The sequence below is a fragment of the Chionomys nivalis genome, chromosome 9 (genome assembly GCF_950005125.1).
Source record: "Chionomys nivalis chromosome 9, mChiNiv1.1, whole genome shotgun sequence".
NCBI lineage: Eukaryota > Metazoa > Chordata > Mammalia > Rodentia > Cricetidae > Chionomys > Chionomys nivalis.
In genome coordinates, this window is record NC_080094.1 from 44,635,967 (window position 1) to 44,648,235 (window position 12,269).

A 12,269-nucleotide genomic window follows, 5' to 3' on the forward strand; every position below is an offset into this window, starting at 1 on the left:
AAAAGTCTCTTCTCTAGAGAGAAAGATGCTGTAGACTGTGACTGTTCCGTGTGTGGGAAAATCATTTTAGAGAAGATAGAACTTGGGTCTATGTGAACCACCTAAAATGTGTTTAATACTTGTGTCTACACACACACACACACACAATTAATTAACAAACAAATAAATATAACAAGAAATTAAAAATTAATCAACAAATAAATATAACAAGAAATTCAAAATCAATCAATCAATCAACAAATAAACATAACAAGAAATTCAATATAAACCATGTGTCAGGTTGGTAAAACGGTGCAATGGGTAAGAGCACCTCCATGCATCCCTGGATTCCACCGTGGAAGGAGAAAACAGATTTCTGAAAGTTAGTTCTGACCTCGACCACTGCACTCATACTGTGACACGCGTGTGTGCGCACACAAACACACACACAGACAAATAATAATAAAGTTTTTATTTTAAATTAAAATATTAGTTGTGTCAGTGGGGAACAGACCTTGGAGGTCACTCTGGCATGTTTCAGGTTTCTCATTTTGATGTAAACTACCTGGAACTGGTGTGTGTGTGTGTGTGTGTGTGTGTGTGTGTGTGTGTGAAGGGAGGTCATGTAAACTCAAATGGTGCCGTGAGTACTGAGACGGGACCACTGAGAAAAGACAGATATCATATCTCATTTTATATTGATCATGGCACCTGACCCATTTGGGGGACCAGATGCAATCACTATCGTTACCAGATGTCTCCTGTACAGATTAGTCTGTAGAGACCTGGCCTTGAAGGCTCGGCTTGCTAAGAAAGGCTTGGGTAGACAGTCTTTGCTTTTCTATGTGGGCTTCCATCCGGGACAGCATGGGAGGCCAAGCACTGAGGGCAGGGTGACACCAATCATGCATCCCACAAGTGAAAGGAATCCTAGATTCTGTTCAAGAACACTAGAGACCAAGTGGAGACCTCCAAGGACAAGACCAGCCTACCTGCTGTGACAACGATATTTTCCCAGAAGGCTGCAGGGCATTGTGTGGGGGGTTGGTAAAGACAGGGTTTCCAAATGCCCGAGGTCAGTCTGGGCATTGAACTTACTGGATAGTGGATTTAAAGGGAAAAAAACCCTGACTTTCAGAAGGAGAGAATGTGACCTTATCTAGGAGTGTGGTTCAGGGTCTGGGAGCCTTCTAGCACTCTGGGTGGGTGAATTGGCCAAGGAAATTGTTTTTTACTATGTTCCTTTTAAACTCTTAGGTAAAGCCAAAAAGGGGTCTGGGGAAGAGGCAATTGGGGGTTAATACGATTTGGAGGGGCCTCCTGTGACCCATAAGCCACCCACCAAGCCCAGGTAGGTCCTCCAGCCTCTGAAATCAAATTTCATCTCTGCACCCCTACTAACATCTAGGTTAGTTTTTTTGTTTTGTTTTGTTTTTGGAGACAGGGTTTTTCTGTGTAATAGCTCTGACTGACTGTCCTGGAGCTTTACTTTTGGTTGGAGCAGGGGGTTCAAGACAGAGTTTCTCTGTGTAGCCCTGGCTGTCCTGGAACTCACTCTGTAGATCAGGCTGGCCTTGAACTCACAGAGACCCACCTGCCTCTGCCCCCCCAATTGCTGGAATTAAAAGCGTGCACCGCCACCACCTGACTCTAGGCTAATATCTAACATAGTATTTAACATGTTCTGCTCTAGTTCCCAGCAATGTCTTGGCCAACCCTCATCTTGGTCTTGGCCAGATGTACCAAGTTCTACATTCCTGATCTACGTTGCCCCCATACAACACTGTTGGGACCAAGTTCATCTAGGAGACACAAAGCAGGGGCTGATTTCTCAGCTGATCACTGGAGATGCCTTAAAAGCCCAAGACACAAAGTTGCCCAGGAGCATGGATCAAAGTGGCCCTAGGAGAGCTGCAGAGCCGCTGAGAGAAGCAGACCAAGGAAGCAAGCAAGAGAGGCCATGTGGCCACCTGCATCTGGTTTATTGTTCTTTTGTCCAAACTCAGCGGAGTGTGAGGCCACCAAGGGGCAGCCAGGCTGATCTTTGGGGCCAATTAGAGTTAGGTGTGTGGTGGTAAGAGACAAAATTCATGAAACATCCATTGGATAAGAGTCAAAATCCAGGAGGCCCGTCTGTGCATCTTCCATGCCTAAATCCCCCACCGCAAGGAGGCGTGATGGGATCTGCATGAATGTGCTACTCTCAAATGAAGTGGGGGCAGCCATTGGGGTCCAGTGGCTTGTGGGCAGCTCCATGGGAGCCTGAATGGGCCTCCTGAGATGGCTAGACGCCACCTTGTTCACGAGAGAAGGTGGGCTGCAAGACCAGGTGAGGTGAGTCAGATGCAAGCAGGACCTCGTCTCGATCACCTCTCCCTGAGCTGTCCTCTTTCCCGTGGTTCCCAATTCTTGCTCATCTTACCAACATCTCTGGTCTTTACAAAACCCATCTCTTACAGAGGAACCAATCCAGTGGGTAAGGCCCAACATCCCAACACCTCCCTATGATGCTCTCTTGCCAAGAGCATCCTCACAGTGCTGGGCTTCTAATGTGTCCCAAGAAAGGGAGGTAAGTATGAGGGTCTATGGGTGTGTGGGGCCCTTGAGCACAGAGGCGAAGGCCTCTCCCTGTGCATCCCAGGGAATGAGGTCTACCCAAAGTCTTGACCCAATATCTGTTTGTGCTGCCATCCCAGCCATGAACGTGAATCCAGAAGGACCTCCAGTTCAGCCTCATTAGGGGCAGCACCTGCAGACCTGGTGGGACAAGAAGGAAAGAAGAAAATCTTGGAGGAAGGTTGGCTGCAAGGGGATAGGAAACCACTTCCATGTTCCCTAATCAGCTATCTAGAAGACAGGCAGAAGAAAGGAAGACTTGGACCCCAACTCCCCAACCCTGCCAAACCTATTCCAGGGCTAAATGAGAGAGAGAGAGAGAGACTAGATGGACACCTACCATAATTAAGAGTATGCCAGGCCCTGGAGCCCCCGGGCTGCAGAGTGGAACTTGTCAGTATCTTCAAAAGGCTGGTCTGTGGTCACCAAGGAGAGAGGGAAATAAGCCTTCTGTGATCTGGTGACCTTACCTGCATGTTCTTCTCTGGACGGAAGACAGAAGGCAGGTATATAACACCTTCTTCAGGCTGTCTATCTGGCCCTTGTTTGGGACCAGCGCTATAGAAAGGTGAGGGGTGCCACTTTGGTGTCTCAGGATGTACAGCCTTCACCCTTGACTTCTTTACTTCCCTGACCTCTGGGCTTCTCTCCTAGGCTGCCCTCTTCTTCCCCCAACCCCCTGTGTAACATATAACTGTGTGTCTGTGTCTGTGGTGTATATATGTGAGTGCAAGTGGGCCAACCTGTGCATGTTTGTGGTGAGGGCCAGAGGTTGGCTCTGGGGGTCTCTCTCCACTTGATTTTCAAGACAGGATCACTCACTGAAACTGGACCTTGCCATTATTTTCCAGGTAGACTTACTGGTCAGTGAGTCTTGGGTATCTGCTTGTCTGGCCCAGGGCTGGGGTGACAGGTGTGTCCCACCACACCCAGCTTTTATGTGGAAGTTAGGCATCTAAACTCAGTGGTTCATGCTTGTACAGCAAATCCTTTGCTCAGATCATCTCCCAAGCCCGGACCCACCTTCTTCAGAGGGCCTGTGCCAAGGTGAGGAAGCAAATAGATGAGGACCAGGGCAGTAAGGAAAGGCAGCTTCCAGGGGCACTGATCCACATACACAGCAGCATCCTGTCTGTCACCACAGGTGGGAAATATGCCATTTCACTGGTTCCCACCCCACTTGTTTCTTTCCTTGAAGGACTCCTTCCTCTGGAGTCCTGTCTTCCCCATCTCTCACATTTTAAGCTGCACACACACACACACACACACACACACACACACACACACACACACGTTAAGAAAAATCATCCAGCCGGGCGGTGGTGGCGCACGCCTTTAATCCCAGCACTCGAGAGGCAGAGGCAGGAGGATCTCTGTGAGTTCGAGGCCAGCCTGGTCTACAAGAGCTAGTTCCAGGACAGGCCCCAAAAGCTACGGAGAAACCCTGTCTAGAAAAATCCAAAAAAAAAAAAAAAAAAAAAAAGAAAGAAAGAAAAATCATCCAAAAGTTGGAAATAAGATCAAGAAAAGGGGTGCTGTGCCTTTAAGGGGTGGAAGTTGGGAACAGGGTCCTGCTGTATAACCCAGGCTGGTTTTGAACTTTAGATCTTCCTTGGCCTTTTAAGTTCTGGGATCCCCAATTTCACCTTCCTGACATGGCGGGCAGGCTGCCAGGCCCATCCAGTGTTCGTTTGTGTTTTGGGAAATCAAAACTGTGGTCTTCACATTTAAGAGCTTTAGCCTCTGAGCCATCTCCCCAGGCCTCACCTATTCTTTTTTTTTGTTTTTTTGTTTTTTTTTTGTTTTTTTTGGTTTTTCGAGGCAGGCTTTCTCTGTCCTGGAACTAGCTCTTGTAGACCAGGCTAACCTCGAACTCACAGAGATCCTCCTGCTTCTGCCTCCCGAGTGCTGGGATTAAAGGCATGCGCCACCGCCCTCATGTATTCTTTACTTACTCACCCTGTTAGCTCATTCATGAGTTAAGTTTTTTACATTTACCTATATGACTTATCTTCTAATGCCTTGCATATGGGTTTCTATATCCTGGCTTCCCTTTCTACACACCTTGCTGGGGCTTCCTCCCCTAGAAAAGGAATTAATTCTTCAAACCCTGCTTGGGCAAGCCCTTTCTCGACAGCAGTTCATACTGTGGATGGCACACCAACCAGTCTCTTCCCCTGTATATAAGCTTGGAATTAGTTGAACCACCACCTCAGAGCTGTCTGGATTGTCCAGAGGAACAGTCTGCAGAGGGAAAGAACTCCTCATTCTATCTGCAGAGTAGGGCAGAGCACAGCAGAAAATTTCCAGACCACAGTGGGTTGCTGCACCGCCCTCCACTAGTCAGTTTCCCTGGTGGTCAGGTGGATTCCCTAACTACTGTGTGTATTAGTTGTCTTCTTGTGCTTCACACTCCTTCCAGTGTCCCTAGAGTCTCATAGAGAAAATCTTAGGGCTCAGAGGCCTTTCTGGGTGCTGTCTACAGTTCCCCAAGTTCACCCTGCATGGGGTTGAAGGATGACTGTGGGTCTAGCACAGAGGCTTTGTTTCCTTGACTATTTTGGCCTCAGCAAATCATATCATATTTAGAAGACTACATGGGTATCTCTTCCTAAGCCCCAAAGATATTCCCAGGAACTAATGCCCAAGACGTTCTTTTTTAAGATAAATTTTGTGCCTGGCATGGTGCTGCACTCCTTTGATCCCAGCACTCAGGAGGCAGAGACAGGTGGATCTCTCTGAGTTCGAGGCCAGCCAGGGCTGGTCTCAAAAGTAAATAAATAAAAAGTAAAATTTGTGCTCTAATAAATTTCTTTTCTTAGAAGATTCACTGTGTAGTTCAGTTTGCTGAAACTGGATGAATATCACCATTTACTAATGACCACATGTTCTACCCCAGCCTCTGTCAGCTCCCTTGTCCATCAAACTGCAATGAAACCTTCGAGAGGTTTCTGCACTTGACGGGGGCCTTCTGACCCCATACTCACCTAAGAATCTAACTCCCGTTTTTTAAGCACCGACTGTGGGTGGGATAGGTGCCAAGCCAGGCGCTGAGCTCAGGGCTAAGCTCTGCTTTGGGTCCCAGGAGATCCTTCCAGACATCCCTATATCATCATCAACGCCTGCCAGTCTTTTGAGCATGACAATCTCATCTAGCTCTGCCCCCAGCTATCCCTCCCAACTCGGACTTGCTCTACCCCACATCCTGTTACTTTTACCTTCTTCCCCACAGCTGAGCTTACAGTGATTGTTTGGGTGGGGAAAGCTCTGTGGGGAAAGTATCTGCTGCTTGTGTGTAAAACGAGAGAATGTCCCTTTCACTTCTGGGACACAGGAGGGGAACTCGTTCTTAATTCCTAATCTGTACGTCTGGAAAGGGGAAGTTGGGCTAACCCTTATTCAAGGTCAGTGCCCTCTTGTTCATTAGATAACCCAGCATCAACGTGGTAAGTCCCTCTGGTGGACACAGGAGAAAGACATGCAACCTATATGGGTCCTTTCATCTCGTAGGGTTAGGTCTTTGTTCTAGGCTCTATTGAACAGGGCTGGACTACAGGGACTTTTTCCACTTGGGACTTCAATCTCCTTGGCCAAGTGGCCAGTTGAATGGGTCTAGACAAAGGCCAGGGCACAGCTAGCTTTAAGGCTCAAGGTTCAAAGAAGTGGAGTTCAGACAGCCTTCCTGGACCCCCACAGAACCTCTTCTGGGCCCTCCATGGGACACTGGTTATGACCAGATACAGCAGGCCTTCCCTCCGGCCACTGTGAGGTAGCCTTGATTGCTCACCTGGAAGCCCTTCTCTGTGGGCTCTGGGGCAGGCCTGCGATGGGGAGCTGGGTGGGCGCAGCACAGGGGCGAAGGCGCTCCTCTGTTTGACAGCGGAGATCATGTTGACAGGCGAGAAGGAGAAGACGCTGGTGGTGGGGGCAGCGGCCGGGAGGGACATGGAGGAGGCAGCCGCCAGCGGGGGGCTAGAGGGCATGACTCCGGGGCGGGGCGAGGAAGGGGCAGGTGCAGCAAGGAAGGCAGTGGGAGACACAACAGGAAGACAGCACCAGAGTGAGCAGCAGGGTTGGGGTGCCACATGGGCCGTGAGTCCCGTGTGGGTTGTTGACCAGGCTGTAGGCTCAGACCTCCCTGGGGGCTATGGGGGTCCTGAGAAGACCAGGACAAGATAATGTCTAGAGGTAAGATGGGAGCTGCTGGGTGCTGGACCAGCCCTGGCCTTTTCAGGTGTTCTGAACACCATTTTCAGGGCTGGAGAAGACAGGATCAGGCCCAGGGAAAATGAAACAAGCAAAAACAAGTAGTGGGCAATGCTCTCAAAGATGGGAGATAAGAAAGAGATGGAAAGATGGAATTCCTGCTGAATGCCACTGAAGTTCTGGAACGCTAAGAAATGTTTATGGGGCTGCGCTGCCAAGGCTACACTCAAAGTTCAAGGGTCACATCAAAGTCGGAGTAAGTAAACAGGGATGAAGTTTTGGTGTCTACGCAGCCTATGTGCACCCTCCTGTCTAAAGCTGCTTTACCATGAACAACAGCTCACACAAGCCCCTAAGTTCATCTCTACGGAACACTCCAATGCAATGTGCCCTGCACTTTGTTTTTCTGCTCCCCAACCCTGAGCACTGTTTCTTCCACTTTAATTCAAGGCCCTGCCATCTCCAGCCTGAACCCCGGGAGCCTCTTGTATCTGCTAGGGCTCCTGTGTAGCGTATCTCAGTTCCACCTTCTATGTTTTCATCTGAACTAATTCCCGGCTTCGCTCTTCTAAAGACCAGCAGGTAAGATTTTTAATCTTCTCCAACCAGCAGGCAAGGGACAGCAGGTACAGACTTCCTGGAAGAAATCTGTGGCTGAGAAGGCTACTTTGACATCAGAACACCCATTCGCTGACTGTGGGTATAAAAATGACTCAATAGTATCCTGTTCTCCACATCCTTAGCCTGCGGTCACCATCTCCTAGAGAAAAATACTCAGTGCTTCCTGGTAAAGACCTGGGCATTACGGAGTGCTTAATACCAATTATATAAAAAAGAATATTTGTGGTATCTTCCAGGGCCCAGAGAACTAATAGCCACATTTTGCAGAGTTAAGGAGTTCTACAAAGACAGTCCTAGATCCTCTGAGTAAGAAAATTCTGACGACATTTTAGGGACATCCTGGCAAACTCAGTGAGGATGACATCCTATGTAAGTGTATCACAAACTCAGTGAAAATGACACCCTATGTACGTGTGTCACAAAGCACCCCACACTCGGGGGAACGGATGTGGACCTGAGTAAACACTTTCTGAGATGGGAACAGGCCTAGGCAGTACCCCGAGTGACCCTGCTGAGGGTGAGTGACTCTGGAAGTTCTGGTCTGGCTGACTAGGGTGACCCCGGAGAGACTGTGCACTGGGGCAGCCCCCTTTCACTGCTGACACACTGTTGTGTGTCTGAAAAAGGGCGAGAGAGTCAAACACAACAGAAACCAGAAGGCTGGGAGGTCATGGCCTTAAAATGGAAGGGATGTGGAGCAGTGGAAGCTGGCTAGGTGCCAGGAGAGACTGGGCCGGGGGGAGGGCACACAGGAAGGCTACAGCCTGTGTGAACTCTGGCTTGTGTGTGTGGGGGGGGACGTTGGGTTCCACAAATTAAGTCAAGGTCAAAGGAAAGTGCCAGGCTGGATTTGCAGCCAGTGAGAGCAGCACCCCTGGTAAGGAAAGCTAGGCAGGGGGCTAGACGGTTATTTTAGGTAATGAAAACAGACAGGAGTGGAGAGGCAGAAGGGTGGGAACGGCAGGGAGAGCCACAAAAGCTCCTTCTTTGGCAGATGTCACTATTTCTCAGATTCAGTAGTGCCCCAGGCCCTGAGGGACAACCTCTCTTTGTGACTGGTAAAGAGGTTCTTGCTGGTGAGAAAGGGTGCACAGAGAACCCCCAAGCTTAGTGCTCTCACCATGTGGATTATAAGTACCCGCCAAGCAGCCATCGGTAGTGGAAGAGACTGGCAGGCAGTGTGAAATGATAAGGCATAAAAATCCACCGTGCATCCATCTATCAGAGAGCTACCTTAACCCAAGATGCCAAGCAACTACCGTTCAGACTGGGCCTACAAAATCATAACATTCTTTCTGAACTTTCTCTGGTTTTCTAGAGACATATTCAGATAAGAGAGCTATCTGAGGTGGGGGCCAGGAGGGAGGGAGGTATTGTTGATCTTGTTTTACTGAAAGGTGCAACCTGTTGAATGTCTGTCAGCTCCTGGCTGAATTCAGTCCTGGTCACAAGGAATTCTCATTATGCCTGAACCATTTGGGAGAACCTGAGAGACTGCCCAAGGCACTCAGAGGGACGGGACAGGAATAAGTGTCCTATGGGTGAGGGGGTGAGGAAGCTCCTCCAGGGCCCCGCCGAGCCCCTAGGGGCCGCCACTCGGTCCACCGTTTCCTCCCCTGCCCCAGGAAGTGCTGCTGAAACCCGGATCCCGGGGCTGCGGGGCGCTGGAAGCCCGAGTCTCTAGAGTTTCCTTAGGCTTCCAGCAGGGGCCGCCAGCCTCCTCCCGAAGTCCCGGCGAAGGACCAAAAGGTTGCTGTCCACCAGGTTTCAGCACAGGTCCCCCTAATTAAGGGCGGCTCCACAATCATGGGAGGGCTAGAAGCGATGTGTACAACTGGGGTCAGCAAAGAGGGCTTAAGGTGCAAGAAGTTTGGCCCCAGGATCCCGGGGCTCCCCGAGGAGAGAGGCAAGGCCCCAAATCAGGGAGTGGGCGAATGGAAGGAGGACTGAGGGCTCTCCATGGCTAGGTCAAGGTCCATCCGCACAAGGCAGGAACTGGAAGCCCTCACCCCTGGATGGGCTGCAGGCAGGGCTGAGTCTATTCAGCATTCCCAGGCTGGACCCGCCCCCTTCCTGTGGGCTGGGGACACTCACTGGCGAAAGGTGAGGTTGCGGTGGAGCCATTGAGGAAGCTAGGGGACCCGGGCACGCCGAGGCCAGTGACACTCGGCGCACCGTAGCTGCCGAGACCAGCTCCAAGGCCACTGCCATAGCTGCTCTGCTGAGAGCCAGGGCTGGGCGCGAACCGGGGCGATGCGCTGCCGCAGCTGCGGGCATAGCCTGCGGGAGAGTGGCGGTTAGCCCAGCTAGCGGCGCTGGGCTCTTCTGATGCACCGCAACTGAGGGCAGGGGTGGCGACACGCACCCGGCTCCGGGGTGGCATCCCCGACGGCGATGGCCAGAGGGCTGCTGAAGGCGTTGATGCCCACGACGGCGGGGTGTGGGTGGCTGGGGGCCAGGGGTCCGAGGGGTGCAGGTGCACGCGGGGCACTGTACAGAGCCTCGGCCACGTCCGCCGCACGCTTCAGGAGGAGCTCCTGCGAAGACAAGAAGGGGGCACGGCCGGGGCAGCGGCAGGCGCGGGGTCAGAGCCCCAGGCCCTAGTGCTGGGAGACGGGCGGAGGCACCATACCTGGTTACCGCTGGGCACTCCGTACAGGGCCTCCGCCAAATCAGCCGCCCGTTTCAGCAGCACTTCCTAGGGCAGGGGAGGAGACAGAAGGACCGAGGGGGCAGCTCCTGGGGGCGCAGCGGGGCCCTGGAGGGGCTTCCTCATCCCCTTGCCCACTGGACATCCTTATTCCCGACCCACTTCTCTGAGTACCTTAGGCAGCCTCTCAGGATCCCCCGGGTGTCTGGGAATGACTTTTTGTAGCCTCTGGAATCCGTAGTCAATGGTAGGCTCATTTAGTGCTGCGGAGAAGGGCAATATTTGGAAGACACCCCTCGAGGAACAGAACTTACCTCCCCCAAGTCCAGCTCCATGTTGCCCAGAAACCCCTCGCTCAAATATCAGCGAACGTCAGGGGAGTCATCTCAGTTCCTTCATTTTATTTGGTCAGAATTAACGCAACAAATACTTACTGAGCCAGGCTCTGTGCCAAGCTTGGCATCAGCACACACACACACACACACACACACACACACACACACACACACACACTTCTATACTCAGGATTTTTGCATTTGGTCATATCAGTTTGCCATTAGAAAAAAAACCTGAACAATCTTTATTTATCGTGGATCAGGCAGCTTCTCCGCAACATGCAATTATCAAGGTTTGCATGCACCTCAGGAAAGGGAGGGGCCAAAACCATGGGCTCTCAGGAGGGCACAGTGCTCCGCCCCCGACTCTTCCCCCTCTTCCCATTAAGCGCCTTACTCCTCCCTGGTCTCAAAGCTCTTTCTTCACTTCCAATGCTAGACTTAGTCAGCTTCCTCTCCATTCCCCAAAGCATGAAGTGCACACTTCCTGGGCTTGGCGCTTGCCAGTCTTCTACCAATATCTCCCACCCTGTTCCTCTGTAGTTATAGCTTAGCTACTTCAGCACAGACTCCCAGGGGTGGGTTTTCCTCTGTCAAATCCTCTACTCTGTAACTCCACCCTCTCACCCATCCTGGGTTCGCAGTTCAGGATACCTGCTACCTGAGGGTATCCTGAGCCCCCAAACCTCAGTGAGTATGGCGAGAAGCCAGTGGCTTGGGATGGTGGGGGGTCCGATGCAAAAATGGCAGTGAATGAGGATTTCCGTCAGGGGTCAAATGGAACCCAGTTTTCAGTGCATTCCCTTGAGCCTTGTGCTAACTGTTCACTGAGGCATTGTACAAGGGTGTATATGTGTCTGTGGGCTCACACACCACTGTGTGGACATAGAGTGCAGCCCGGAAGATCCAAGATACACAGGAAAAATTTGGAGAGTAGTGAGTCCATTTGGAAGCACCTTAGAGGTAAAAAAAAAATCGAAACGAAAAAAGACAAAAAGAAAACCCTCAAAGAGGTTCTGAACTTCAGAGTACATGGCTAGGAGGGAGAGACATCCCTTGGGGAGAACACTTGAGGCAGAAGTTGCTTCCAAGGTGCCAGGGAGAGAAACTCAGCGAGGGAAACATAGGCCAAGAGGAAAAAGAACTTTGAGAGATCACTTAGTAGGTGTGGGTGATGGTGTGTGGGGAATGAGGAGCAGCTGCTTAGGGCATGTAGTGCATCCGTAGATTTCTGTCACCCCCTGCAACTGTGGGTTATCTCTGTGGATCTTAGTCCCTGCTTCAACTGCCTTATTCCTTACCTGTGTAAACAAAGCGGCCGGGGGCTCCTTTACAAAACTGCTTGGACTTGTAGGAGAGGGTCACTTCTACCACCCCAGGGATATGTCGCGGCGGCGTCTGCACCCGGATGGCGTGGGGAGTGATGAGCTGTGAGAGGAGAGGGGAGGCCTGCAGGTCTAGTGGGGAGGGCCTAGCCCTGAGACTCGGAGGGAGAACAGAGGGAGACCGGCAGGGGTTGGCCCACCTCGCTCCACAGGAGCACGCTGCCAAACACGACCTGCAACCCGTCGAAGAAGTTGTCTCCGATGATAATGACGGTGGCGCCTCCCGTGGTCCAGCCCTCCCCGGGGCTGATAGCCTTGATGCAGGGGGTGGCAGCTGGGAGGTAGGAGAGGACCCAGGTCAGGGGGCTGCACCAAGATGGAGACTGAGGTTGGCCAGGGCTGGGCCGGGAGTCCTGACCTTCAGAAGGATCCAGGCGCCGGGCCCTGCGGCCATGTTTGGAGTTGTTGTGCACAAACATGTTGTCAGACACGGCCAGCACGTGTCCGTCCACACTCACTGTCGTGGACACCACCACC

The 12,269-nt window shown here is 51.6% G+C and overlaps 1 protein-coding gene across 5 annotated transcripts in view; it reads right to left on the bottom strand.

Annotated features, from left to right (window-relative positions):
• Nucleotides 1–643: 643 nt before the first annotated feature.
• Nucleotides 644–12,269, bottom strand: part of Ebf4 (EBF family member 4) — a 71,919-nt gene continuing 60,293 nt past the window's right edge. For 2 of the 5 annotated variants that reach the window (XM_057780577.1, XM_057780581.1), the window contains 9 exons: nt 11,933–12,268; nt 11,709–11,835; nt 10,247–10,335; nt 10,055–10,120; nt 9,788–9,959; nt 9,517–9,702; nt 6,383–6,580; nt 2,936–3,011; nt 644–2,736 (listed from right to left, as the gene is read on the bottom strand). In XM_057780577.1, coding sequence (XP_057636560.1) covers nt 2,941–3,011; nt 6,383–6,580; nt 9,517–9,702; nt 9,788–9,959; nt 10,055–10,120; nt 10,247–10,335; nt 11,709–11,835; nt 11,933–12,268 — 1,245 coding nt within the window. In that variant the 3' untranslated portion in view covers nt 644–2,736; nt 2,936–2,940. Of the gene's footprint in view, nt 2,737–2,935; nt 3,012–6,382; nt 9,238–9,516; nt 9,703–9,787; nt 9,960–10,054; nt 10,121–10,246; nt 10,336–11,708; nt 11,836–11,932; nt 12,269 lie in introns of those variants that run through there. The other 3 variants (XM_057780579.1, XR_009057713.1, XM_057780580.1) reach the window with 3 other exon arrangements.